The sequence below is a fragment of the Salmo salar genome, chromosome 17 (assembly GCF_965601325.2).
Source record: "Salmo salar chromosome 17, fSalSal1, whole genome shotgun sequence".
NCBI lineage: Eukaryota > Metazoa > Chordata > Actinopteri > Salmoniformes > Salmonidae > Salmo > Salmo salar.
Window position 1 is genome coordinate 60,315,214 of NC_138307.1, and position 14,196 is coordinate 60,329,409.

The 14,196-nt window shown below is 40.9% G+C and overlaps 1 gene segment (V, D, J or C); it reads left to right on the forward strand.

Moving 5' to 3' along the window:
* The first annotated feature begins 827 nt into the window (after positions 1-827).
* LOC123728245 (immunoglobulin kappa variable 4-1-like) lies at positions 828-5,074 on the forward strand. The segment is given in 2 exon segments: positions 828-900; positions 4,459-5,074. Coding segments are annotated over 2 exon segments (408 nt in total).
* The last annotated feature ends 9,122 nt before the right edge of the window (positions 5,075-14,196 follow it).

Sequence of the window (14,196 nt, forward strand, 5' to 3'; positions counted from 1 at the left end):
AGCTTACTGCAGCGGCCTGCCTAGACACCAGATCTCAATACAAATGACCATCTGTGGGATGAGATGGAACGAGCTATTTGGAGTAGAGATCTACTACCAGCCAACTTTGGAAAGCATTGGAATCAACACGGGCCAGTATCCCTGTGGAATGCTTTTGACACCTTGTAGAGTCCATGCCCAGAAAAAAACGTGAGGGGAAAATTGTGGGTGCAACTCAATATTAGGAAGGTGTTCCTAATGTTTTGTACACTCATTGTATATGTAACCGATGTGAAATGGCTAGCTAGTTAGCGGGGTGCGCGCTAATAGCGTTTCAATCGGTGACGTCACTCGCTCTGAGACCTTGAAGTAGTTGTTCCCCTTGCTCTACAAGAGCCGCGGCTTTTGTGGAGCGATGGGAAACGATGCTTACCTAGACGAGGGTGGCTGTTGTTGATGTGTGCAGAGGGTCCCTGGTTCGAGCCCAGATAGGGGCGAGGGGAGGGACGGAAGCTATGCTGTTACATATGTTACCAAATGAGGCATACATTATCTGAATCACGTTCCATATAAATCAATAGTGTGTGTGTGTGTGTGTTTATTGTATGGTAAGGGCTAAAAGCATTCAATTGGAATGTTGTGATCCAGAAGTAGCACCATATATTTTCTTGGAATAATTATTTTGATCTTATTTTCTTCATAAAACCTTGTCCTGTCTACAGCCTTGCTCCAGGAGGGAGGGACATTTGCATAGAGAGGACACTTTGCATAGACAGCACATGCTTCAGTGGTCTGGGAGTGTTCATATCCCTGTGAGTTTAACACTTCATGACTGAGAGCTGTCCTTCATGACAACAGAACCCACAACAACCATGACTTTTATCACCATCTTCATCTGGATATTTGCCCTCTGTCTCCAAGGTAATATATTTTACAGAACATTTTCCAGACCACTGTAATATTAGGCTATATAACAACTGAATTGATTGCAATTGATTGCTAATACTACATGGCATCTCTGTTTCAGAGTCCAGAGGCCAGATCACTGTAACTCAGACTCCTGCAGTGAAAACTGTTTCAGTGGGTCAGTCAGTCAGTCTCAGCTGTAAGACCAGCAGTGCTGTATACAGTGACAGCAATGGACAGTGGTTGGCCTGGTACCAACAGAAACCTGGAGGAGCTCCTCAACTCCTAATATACTGGGCTAAAACCCTTCAGTCTGGGACTCCATCTAGATTCAGTGGCAGTGGAACTGGGAGTGACTTCACTCTGACCATCAGTGGAGTCCAGGCTGAAGATGCAGGAGATTACTACTGTCAGAGTTTACACTACATCAATAGTAAATATGTGTTCACACAGTGATACAGAGCCGTACAAAAACCTCCCTCAGTCAGACTGCACAGTGACTGTACTGCTACAGCTGGGACCTACTGCAGGTGCTGAGGGGAGGAGATGATCCAGTACAATGACACAGTGTGTAGTAGAGCTGAACAACAATAGAGTCAAACTAGAGCTATATCTAGAAGACCTTAGATCATAACTGATCACTAAATGTTTCTCCTGATCATTAACTACATGTTGACTCTGTTGAGTAACTCAAGGAAAACCATCAACCAATCTGAATAGAGATGATGTGTAATGATCAAAACCTCTAAAGATGACCTGTGTTTTGAATAGCTAGAATTGGATCAACATGATTCAAACACATACAATAAAGCCCCTAAACATTACCCAGACATCCTCCCTCACACCACTGTGGTAGTTCCAGAGAGCAGCAGGTGAAGCAGGAGACTGGAGATGTCAGAGCTCTGGAGATCTCCCCTTTAGATCAGTCAGCCAGCAGCATCACACAGTCCACACACAGACTGCAGTTACTGAGTCTGACCACTGGAGGGAGGCAGTAAGCAGATACTATCTGTTCTGGTAACACAATACTAACAATATGCCTCCATTTCTAGATGTCTCTAATCAATATATCAGTCCCCAATAAGTACTTCTAACAGAAATAATGTCAGTGATTATATAGCTATCATGTTTCTACACCCCATCCCACAACATGTATTAATAAGTTTGATTGTTCAGGAAGACTATTTAAGGCCCGAGGAGGTGTGGTATATGCCCAATATACCACGGCTAAGGGCAGTTTTTATGCACGTCGCAATGAGGAGTGGCTAGACAGAGCCCTTAGCCGTGGTATATTTGTCATATATAACAAACCCCCAAGGAGCCTTATTGCTATTATAAACTGGTTACCAACGTAATTACATGTTTTGTCATACCTGTGGTATATGGTCTCAAATACCATGTCTGACAGCCAATCGGCATTCAGGGTTCGAACCACCCAGTTTATAATGACATATAAGACACTTTGCTTTGAGATTATATAACATGATTATAAGCTATTTAAACCACCTAAGGTTCTGTCAAGGTATAACCTTTCTACCGCCACGCCCAGCTAGAACCTTCCAGAACCTTCCCAGCCTTTGATTGAGCCCAGATGAGCCTTGTTTACCAATCAAGGCCATGATTGGCTAGACAATCAGCCTCTACCTTTAAAATACTTCTGTTCACACAGATCCCTTCAACGCCCAGTTTTTTATACGAGTGTGGAGGAGGATGAGAGGTTGATATTCTGTCAGATGGAAAGATGGAGGACAAGAAAAAAAGGAAACATACTATGAATAAATATGAAGTGGGAGATTGTACTACCCTTATGGAAGATCTGGTGAAGGAGAAGATGATGGACAAGGAAAAAAGGAAAGACATGGAATATGTTTTCAGGAATTATGGAATGGAGGATCGCACAGAACTTTTGGAAGAGCTTGAGGAGGAAATGGAAAATGACGAGAGTGAGGATGAATTAAATGAAGTGGCAGGTGTAGTGATGACTGCTGAGAAGAAGTTGAGTGTAGAGGGAAGTAGTGAGGAAGGTGGGTGTTAAGTTCAAAAACAAGGATACGTGCTCCAGTTGTTCAGAGACGGAACTTGTTGAGAGTGAGGGTGAAGTACCTGCGGCGAGGATCGCCTAGTTCGGGCCTAGTCCCAAGTATGATGAGGATGATTTTGCTGTTTGGCTGATCCATATGTGGTGTCAGGCTGGGTGGAGGACAGGTTGGGGACTGTTGAGCTGGTTAAGTCAGACTGAACTCCTGATGATTTATTGTGTTTGTACTGCCCAGAGGGAAAGGGCGCTCTGGATTACGAGATTAGGGACAAGAATTGTGACGTGATTTTCTCTGTGGCGCAGGACCTCGTTGAATGGAGTGATAACAGCGGTGGAATTAAGTGGAGGAGTAGCAGTTGAAATGGAAGATTCCTGGTGTCTGTGACGCCCACCGTTTAGTGAGACGTAAATCCGGTGGGGAAACTGAGAAGATATTATCTGTCATGCTGAGGTTTGATGCAGAGTCGTTACCAGATAAAGTCAAGGTAGGAAGTGTCAGTTATCCCAGGAGAGCATATGTTTCTGAAAATATTACTGTGTTTTAGGTGTCAAGGTTATGGGCATATTGTAGCAGTGTGTAAGAGGAAGATGCCTAGATGTGAGAAGTGTGCAGGAGGGCATGAGACAAGGAATGTGTGGTATCTGTGAAGAAAGTTGTGTGTGTGTTAGTTGTGGGGGTGTCCGGTGAGAGAAAGACAGATTGAGGTTGCCAGGGTTAGAGTAGTACAGAAAGTGTTTCATGCTGAAGCAGTGAAGACAGTGGTAGAGGAAGATGGATACAGGGTGAGGGATCCTGATAGGATTCCTGTGAGTAGGCAGAGAACAAGAGAGAGTGATGGGAGGAATATGTGCTTCAGTAAGGTGGGCTTTTTAGCATTTATAGCCATGGTTGTTAATTGTACTGCAGAAATGGATCAAAAGTCACAGAAAATATAGGTTGTGGTGGCAGCGGCAGAGGAGTACTTGGGATTCCGAGAATTTACTGAAGGGGGTGTTGAGTGGTTTTTTAGAGAGGGCTAATAGGTTGTGGGGTCATTGTCCTTTTTCCCAATGTAGTATTATTGTATCAAATAATACAATGTAGGTAGGGCGTGAATGGCCTCACACACTAGTACAGTAGGTGGCGGTGTATGCAACTAAAAGTTGGATGCGATCCACCAAGAAAATCCCCAAAAAGAAAAAGATCCCTTCAACTACAGTATCCCAGTGGGACCAAAAACGTCTGTTTGCATAGTGAGGACACTTTGCATAGACAGCACATGCTTCAGTGGTCTGGGAGTGTTTATAGTCCTGTGAGTTTAACACTTCATGACTGAGAGCTGTCCTTCATGACAACAGAACCCACAACAACCATGACTTTTATCACCATCTTCATCTGGACACTGGCACTCTGCTTTCAAGGTAATATGTTTTACAGAAAATTCCTTGGATCATAGCAATACACATATAATCTCATTAGAGTTTATTTTAATATGATGTTCTGGAGAAATGTATGAGAGATGGAATGTTAATTCTAAATGACATCTCTGTTTCAGAGTCCAGAGGACAGATCACAGTGACTCAGTCTCCTGCAGTGAAAACTGTTTCAGTGGGCCACTCAGTCAATCTCAGCTGTAGGACAAGCAGTGCAGTATACAGTGACAGCAATGGACAGCATTTGGCCTGGTATCAACAGAAACCTGGAGAAACTCCTAAACTCCTCACATATTTGATTAGTACCCGTAACTCTGGGACTCCATCTAGATTCAGTGGCAGTGGATCTGGGAGTGACTTCACTCTGACCATCAGTGGAGTCCAGGCTGAAGATGCAGGAGTTTACTACTGTCAGAGTTTCCACTATCCCAATAGTAAACATGTGTTCACACAGTGATACAGAGCCGTACAAAAAACTCTCTCAGTCAGACTGCACAGTGACTGTACTGCTACAGCTGGGATCTACTGCAGGTGCTGAGGGGAGGAGATGAACCAGTACAATGACACAGTGTGTAGTAGAGCTGAACAACAATAGAGTCAAACTAGAGCTATGTCTAGAAGACCTTAGATCATAACTGATCACTAAATGTTTCTCCTGATCATTAACTACATGTTGACTCTGTTGAGTAACTCAAGGAAAACCATCAACAAATCTGAATAGAGATGATGTGAAATGATCAAAACCCCTAAAGATGACCTGTGTTTATAAGGGCACAAGGCGAGACCCAAATGCTGACTCAGGAGGCAGATGGTTTATCTCTGATATTTATTACACCAAAGGGGTTGGCAAAAGGCAGGTCGGGGACAAGCAATTGTTCAAAAACCAGGTCAGAGTCCAAACAGAACCAGGCGATAGGCAGGCTCGAGGTCAGGACAGGCAGGGGTTCAGTGAACAGGTCAGTCCAAACAGTACAAGGGGATAGGCAGGCTTGAGGTCAGAACAGGCAGAGTGGTCAGGCAGGCGGATTCAGTCAGGACAGGCAAGGTTCAAAACCAGGAGGGCTAGGGGAAAACAGAGACTGGGAAAAATAGGAGCTAGAAGAAACGCTGGTTGACTTGGCAAAACAAGATGAACTGGCACAGAGAGACAGGAAACACAGGGATAAATACACCGGGGACTAATGTGGAAAACAGGAGACACCTGGAGGTGGGTGGAGACAATCACAAAGACAGGTGAAACAGATCAGGGTGTGACAGTGTTTTGAAATACACTCCTGGGCAGTCAGAGTCAGGGTGCTGCTCCAGCTGTACAGGACTGACCTGCTTCTTGCTGGTCTCGTCCACTTTCCAGCTCATAATCCAGTCTGAGGGGAAGCCCTTGTTGGCCAGACATGTCAGTGTGGCTGTGTTCTTACTGGACAGCTCCTCATTATAGGGGGCAGGACAGTCAGGGTAGGGGAACTGTTACCTGGAAGAAACACAACACATTAACTACATCAAAACAATGTACTTTGGAAATTACTTATAAAACTGTATATGAATACCAAAGTTAGATTGCTAAAAGATGTGAAGAAAGCACAAACAGTAATATGATATAAAACAGATTACAAGTATAAAGTAAACAAGCAGAAAGCATACAATTATGACATGTTTAACTTCAGCATTACACTGTGATATCTTTTTTAGGAACGTATCTGATCAGAATTCTCATATTTATAGTATTAGCTGAATCTAATAGGCTTGATACAAACATAACGGAGACCCTTTGTCTTCACATTAACAATGTGGCTATCATAAATTCAGTGCAATGATGACTACAGTAACAGATACATTACCATAGTTATCATACCAGAATAAGAGTTATATAGTCTGCAATCATACAGATAAAGAACTATAATTTAACATTTTGATTCAATAAACGGTTATTTGAAAGAAGGCTCAGTCAACAGCAATTTAGAACAATATTTTTGGGGAAATATAAATATCTCAAATAGTAATATTTTAATAGGGACAGAGTTTAAGAAAGTGAAATACTAAAACTGTAATGAGACATTTACATTTACATTTACATGAATATCAAGAGAGCTTGTGATCCAATTTTTCCAACATCAAATCTGGTGCCGCTGCCAAAAGTGTCCCACAGTGATACAATCCTTATTACTGCTCATAATGTACATAAACCTCCCACCCAGTTAAATACTTTAATTTCTTTAGACTAAACTCATACTTTATGAATACTCGTCAAATACCATTTTAGTTCTTTATTTAAAATATTTTTTAAAGTGTAATCACATAGTTATTATGTTCATAATGCTCCAATATGTAAATACCAAACAAAAAATGCTCATTATAAAGTGAGGTAAAACTTTATTTGGATAATCCATCTGTAGATGATCAAATCACATCATCAAATCACATGTTATTGGTCACATACACATGGTTAGCAGATGTTATTGTGAGTGTAGCAAAATGCTTGTTCTTCTAGTTCCGGCAGTGCAGTAATATCTAACAAGTAATATAACAATTCCACAACAACTACCTAATACACACAAATCTAAGTAAAGGGATGGAATTGAATATATACATATACAGTGTCAAGAAAAAGTATGTGAACCCTTTGGAATTACCTGGATTTCTGCATAAATTGGTCATACATTTTGATCTGATCTTCATCTAAGTCACAACAATAGACAAACACAGTCTGCTTAAACTAATAACACACAAACAATTATACGTTTTCATGTCTTTATTGAACACACTGTGTAAACATTCACATGCATGGGTGGGAAAAGTATGGGAACCCTTTGTATGTGAACTAGTTGACCCTTCTTTGGAAGCAATAACCAAATGTTTTCTGTCGTTGCGGATCAGACCTGCACAACGGTCAGGAGGAATTTTGGACCATTCCTCTTTACAAACTCTTTCTGTTCAGCAATATTCTTGGGGTGTCTGGTGTGAACCGGTCTCTTGAGATCATGCCACAGCATCTCAATCAGGTTGAGGTCAGGACTCTGACTCGGCCACTCCAGAAGGCGTATTTTCTTCTGTTGAAGCCCTTCTGTTGTTGATTTACTTCTGTGTTTTGGGTCGTTGCCCTGTTGCATCACCAAACTTCTGTTGAGCTTAAATTGGCGGACAGATAGCCTTACATTCTCCTGCAAAATGTCTTGATAAACTTGGGTATTCATTTTTCCATTGATGATAGCAAGCTGTCCAGGCACTGAGGCAGCAGTGCATCCCCAAATCATGACACTCCCATATTTTACATTTGGGATGAGGTTTTGATGTTGGTGTTCTGTGCCTTTTTTTCTCCACACATTTCTCCTTCCAAACAACTCAACTTTAGTTTCATCTGTCCACATAATATTTCGCAGTAGCGCTATGGAACATCCAGGTGCTCTTTTGCGAACATCAAACGTGCAGCAATGGTTTTTTTGGACAGCAGTGTCTTCTCCGTGGTGTCCTCCCATGAACACCATTGTTGTTTAGTGTTTTACGTGTCGTAGACTCGTCAACAATGTTACCATGTTTCAGAGATTTCTGTAAGTCTTTAGCTGACACTCTAGGATTCTTCTTAACCTCATTGAGCATTCTGCGCTGTGCTCTTGCAGTCATCTTTGCAGCATTGCCACTCCTAGGGAGAGTAGCAACAGTGCTGAACTTACTCCATTTATAGACTATTTGTCTTACCGTGGACTGATGAACATCAAGACTTATAGGGATACTTTTGTAACCCTTTCCAGCTTTATGCAAGTCAACACTTTTTAATCTTAGGTCTTCTGAGATCTCTTTTGTTCGAGACATGGTTCACATCAGGCAATGCTTCTTGTGAATAGAAAACTCAAATTTTGTGAGTGTTTAATATAGGGCAGGGCAGCTCTAACCAACATCTCCAATCTTGTCTCATTGATTGTACTCCAGGTTAGCTGACTCCTGACTCCAATTAGCTTTTGGAGAAGTCATTAGCCTAGGGGTTCACATACTTTTTCCTACCTACACTGTGAATGTTTAAATGATGTACTCAATATAGACAATAAAAATACAATAATTGGTGTGTTATTAGTTTAACTTCTCTGGGCTAGTGGGACGTACAGCCAGTGAAATAGCATGGCGCGAAATACAAAACAGCAAAAATCTAATAATTTCATTTTCTCAAACAATCAACTATTTTACACCATTTAAAGACAAACTTCTCGTTAATCTAACCACTTTGTCCGATTTCAAAAAGGCTTTACGGCGAAAGCATAAAATTAGATTATGTTAGGACATAAACTTCACAAGAAAAACCACACAGCCATTTTCCAAGCAAGGACATGCATCACAAAAAACAAAAATACAGCTAAAATATTCACTAACCTTTGACGATCTTCAACAGATGACACTCCTAGGACTCAATGTTACACAATACATGTATGTTTTGTTCGATAAAGTTCATATTTATATCCAAAAAAAACATTTTACATTGGCGCGTGATGTTCAGAAAATATTTTGCCTCCAAAACTGCCGGTGGATCAGCACAACAATTTACAAAAATACTTATCATAAACGTTGATAAAATATTAAAATGTTATTCAAAGAATTATAGATAAACATCTCCTTAATGCAACCGCTGTGACAGATTTCAAAAAAGCTTCACGGGGAAAGCACACTTGGCAATAATCTGAGTACGGCGCTCAGAAAAATACATCAGGCAATACAGATACCCGCCATTTTGAAGTCATCTAAAATCATAAATAGCATTATAAATATTCACTTACCTTTGATGATCTTCATCAGAAGGCACTTCCAGGTATCCCAGGTCAACAATAAATGTTGTTTTGTTCGATAAAGTCCATAATTTATGTCCAAATACCTCCTTGTTGTTTGCACGTCCAGTAAGCTACTCCAAATGTAGGAAGCGCGCCAAAAATGTCATGACAAAAAGTCAAAAAAGTTAGATTTACGTTCGTAGAAACATGTCAAACGTTGTATAGCATCAATCTTTAGGGACTTTTAAACATAAAACGTCAATAATATTCCAACTGGACGATTCCAATGTCTTGAAAAACGTTATTGAACACAGCTACCTCATCACGTGAATGCGCGCCAATGAACTCATGTCATTTTCTGAGTCACCAACTTCCCGGCCTTCTTGTTTGCTCTCTGTTCACTGCATAAGCCTGAAACAAGGTTCTAAAGACTGTTGACATCTAGTGGAAGCCTTAGGAAGTGCAAAATGAACCCTAAGTCACTGTGTGTTAGGTAGGCAATGACTTGAAAAGACTACAAGCATCAGATTTCCCACTTCCTGGTTGGATTTTTCTCAGGTTTTTGCCTGCCATATGAGTTCTGTTATACCCAGACATCATTCAAACAGTTTTAGAAACTTCAGAGTGTTTTCTATCCAAATCTACTAATAATATGCAAATATTTGACTCTGGGCCCGAGTATTAGGCAGTTTACTCTGGGCACGCTTTTCATCCGAAATCGAAAATACTGCTCCCTATACCCTAAAAAGTTAAAATAATGTCTGTGAGTATAACAGAACTGAAATGGCAGGTGAAAATCTGAGAAAAATCCATCCAGGAAGTGGGATCTTTTTATGTTTGTAGTTTTCCATTCAGCCTGTACAGATTCCATTGACTTAGGACTCAAATTGCACTTCCTATGGCTTCCACTAGATGTCAACAGTCTTTAGAAATTGTTTCAGGCTTGTATTCTGAAAAATGAGAGAGTAAGACCACTCTGAATGAGTGGACACCGCAGTGTCCCAGAGGTTTTTCATGTGCATGACCGAGAGCGTGTCTTTCTTGTTTTCCTTTTATATTGACGAAGCTTTTGTCCAGTTGAAATATTATTGATTATTATGACTAAAAACAACCTGAGGATTGATTATAAACATCGTTTACATTTTGTTTGACATGTTTCTACGAACTTTACTGATACTTTTCTGATTTTTCGTCTGCCTGTTGTGACTGCCTTTCAGCCTGTGGATTACTGAAAAAAACGTGCGAACAAAACGGAGGTTTTTGGATATAAAGAGGGACTTCATCAAACAAAACAAACATTTATTGAGTAAATGGGAGTCTTGTGAGAGATCCTTTGTTTTGGATAGAGATGACAAAGAAGGCCAAGAAATGGTCAGACAGGGTACTTCCTGTACAGAATCTTCTCAGGTTTTGGCCTGCCATTTGAGTTCTGTTATACTCACAGACACCATTCAAACACTTTTAGAAACTTTAGAGTGTTTTCTATCCAAAGCTACTAATTATATGCATATTCTAGTTTCTGGGCAGGAGTAATAACCAGATTAAATCGGGTACGTTTTTTATCCGGCCGTGAAAATACTGCCCCCTATCCATAACAAGTTAATGAGCCATATCTGTTTATGGTCCAATAACATATTTACAATCATCCATCTACCTTGAGGATCTGTTTGGACAATTTTGACATTCGAATCAAAATTACTGTTAATTAACATCATCACTCCTATCATCACTGTTATATCTGGAGTATTTCTCCTGTCTTATCCGGTGTCCTGTGTGAATTTAAGTATGCTCTCTCTAATTCTCTCTCTCTTTCTCTCTCTCTTTCTCGCTCTCTCTTTCTCTCGGAGGACCTAAGCTTTAGGACCATACCTCAGGACTACCTTGCTTGATGACTCCTTGCTGTCCCCAGTCCACCTGGTCGTGCTGCTGCTCCAGGTTCAACTGTTCTGCCTGCGGCTATGGAACCCTGACCTGTTCACCGGACGTGCTACCTTGTCCCAGACCTGCTGATTCAACTCTTTAGAGACAGCATGTGTGGTAGAGATACTCTGAATGATCGGCTATGAAAAGCCACTTGACATTTACTCCTGAGGTGCTGACCTGTTGCACCCTCTACAACCATTGTGATTATTATTATCTGACCATGCTGGTCATCTATGATCTTGGCCATGTTCTGTTATAATCTCCACCCGGCACAGCCAGAAGAAGACTGGCCACCCCTCATAGCCTGGTTCCTCTCTAGGTTTCTTTCTAAGTTTTGGCCTTTCTAGGGAGTTTTTCCTAGCCACTGTGCTTCTACACCTGCATTGCTTGCTGTTTAGGTTTTTAGGCTGGGTTTCTGTACAGCACTTTGTGACATCAGCTGACATTTGATTGATTGATTGCTTTTGAATTTCTTTGCCGATGGGAGAAATATATTTTGCCCCTCCAGTCTTTTTTCCACAGAACTTTATTTAAAATTGTTGAATGCGTTTCCTGTAAACAACTGATATTATATTCCTTCTCTTTTAGCCAGGTAAATACTGATCGTCTTTTCTTATTATCTGCTAAGCCATTACAATTACAACTGGCTATACTTATTTCACCATTTACCATAATGAGACACACGTTTGAAATCTATTTATCATAACATATGTTTGTAAACTCACCATTAAAAAGTAGCATAGTGATTGAGTATCAGCTATACCATGATATTTGCATTGCTACTAAGTAAACCTACAATTGTTCCCCACTATTCCACCCACTAAAACCCCTCCCCATTCTAAATTGGGTTGTCATCCCAGTGACCAGCAGACCACCCCCATTCCCCCGGGTCCCAGGGCCCCCTTAGCGACCGGCACTAGCGGTTCTGAGGGGGGGGCAATGCCCCTGTGACAACAATTTTGGACCCCTTTGTGGCCCCCCTAAATGTGGATGAAATAATTTTTACATAACTAATTTTTGCTATCATTCTTTTTTAACATCCGTTATCAGACAGTGGCAATGTGGAACATGGTCTTTTGCCTGCTAATGCCTACAATGCAGTGAAGAAAATGATATGACAACAATAACGTCTAATGTAACAGGCCCCTCTAACAGTACACCTGGCCCCAGCTTGGCCCCTCCAGTTGAAATGGTCTAGACCCGCCACTGGCGACCGGGACCCATCCTTCGAAAAGAGCACACAGTGCCACCCACAGAACAGAAGCAGATCAATCGCCAAAATAATTTCCATCGCCCTTACATCGATTTGTATTATATATAGCTATTAAAAATATATATTAATATAAAAAATCCTGCTTATCTTAATTTCCATAATTAACTAATAATTTTCGTAATAATGTAGGCAGTTCATGCTAAGAATTATTACTTGTAACCAGGATTGCCATTACAAAAATTACATTTTTGGCAAGAAATTATTATTTTAGCAAACAATTATTGTGATTCATCCTATATTGTCCCTAACATCTTTACTCCCTAGCAACAGTTGTGGGATACATACACACACACAAACACTCATACACACTCAACCCCTTCCCCCACAAACAACCATAAACTCAGATGCTCAATAGTTGTTCCATTTGAGAGCCCAACTCAAGAAAGGACTTGATTTACAAATGCATATACAGTGGCAGATGTTTGAGAAGGCATGCAAAATTTAGCAAAAACTGGAGAAAATTGGGAGATTTGATTAACCACTGTCAAGTCCTAGGTAACTGAGATCAGATACACCCTCGTCCCCTGAAACACACACACACAAGAGTCCCCCGTTGTGACCATTTTCTCAAGCATCTCTGTGCAGTCAGGCCTTTGATTATTTTGTGCCACCAGGGCCACAAAAATATGCCCCCTCTCTGAATGTCCTGGTGTGACAGCCTCCCCATGGGTTACTGCAGATAGTGTTGCCAGCACTGCCACTACCTGGGTGGGGGCACCCCACCGGAATCCCCACCGGCTAGGTACAAGGTCGTAAAGGTTCTCATTATCAGCTTTGAGAATTTCCTTGTATATTATGCTCTCCCATCAAGGGGCTTTGGCTTTGTAGTTCCAACTCTGCCAGACAGGCTCAGAATCTTGAGGGGGCGGTGTTGCTTTAGTAGGTCTCTGACCACATTCATCTTTCTGATTTGGCTGTGAATAGGGTACTTACAGCAGGCCCATAAAACAGATAAGAACTTTTCCTTAGTGTATGGGTTGCTCATTCCATCAGGATTGAAGAATAAATAAATAAACAATATTATAATTTATTTTCAAATGTATATCTCATATATGCACAAAATGGAAAGCTCTCTGGCACAACCTCTGCTCACAAACACACATGGGCTCTGGGATTTACAACCTTTATCCTTTTTCACTCAATTAACACTTTTCCAAACACGAAAATACACACCCCACCTTCCATCACAATACATCTGCACATACCCACATACTGTGCCTTCTATGTCCTCTGTTAGCTGTGTTTTATCTCTACCATGTTGATTGAGTACTTTTGTGTTCCAGTTTCTTATATTTAAAAATGCATTATTTCGCTGGTTATCCTTTCTTTTAATGCTGTCTTATCAATTTATGAACTACTATAAACAGAGTCTAATACTAATTATTTTCCAACATTCCCCCTATCTAGAATGGTGTAGCGTAGTTTATTATTAGCCATGGAGTAGTCTTTGTGTCTCGGAACATTTGGTTAACAATATACAGTTTATCGACTACGGGAGCTACATGATCTGAAGCGCTGTAAGGAGGAACTCCCTCACTACACCCTCAGGAGTTTCTCCTTCTTTCTCTTGGATACCAGTAAGTACCAGATTTTCTCTCATAGTTCTAGTCTGTATGTCAAGTAAGGCTTCTCCCTGAAAGATGTTCTCCTTTTTAATTTCATTAACGTCCATTTCAATCTTATTGACTGTCCCTTTTAGCTTGTTTCTTTCTTTCTCCATTGTCACAGCTTTTTCGTCACTCATCTCGAGGCTCGCCTTCAACTCATTTATATCATTACTGGGTAGTTCAATTATGCCCACTTTGTCATTTATCGATTTTAACCTGTTGAGGACCCCTTCGAGATAGGATGCCGTTAACGGGATTGATTTTGACAACAGCCAGTGAAAAATCAGAGCGCCAAATTCAAAGCAACAA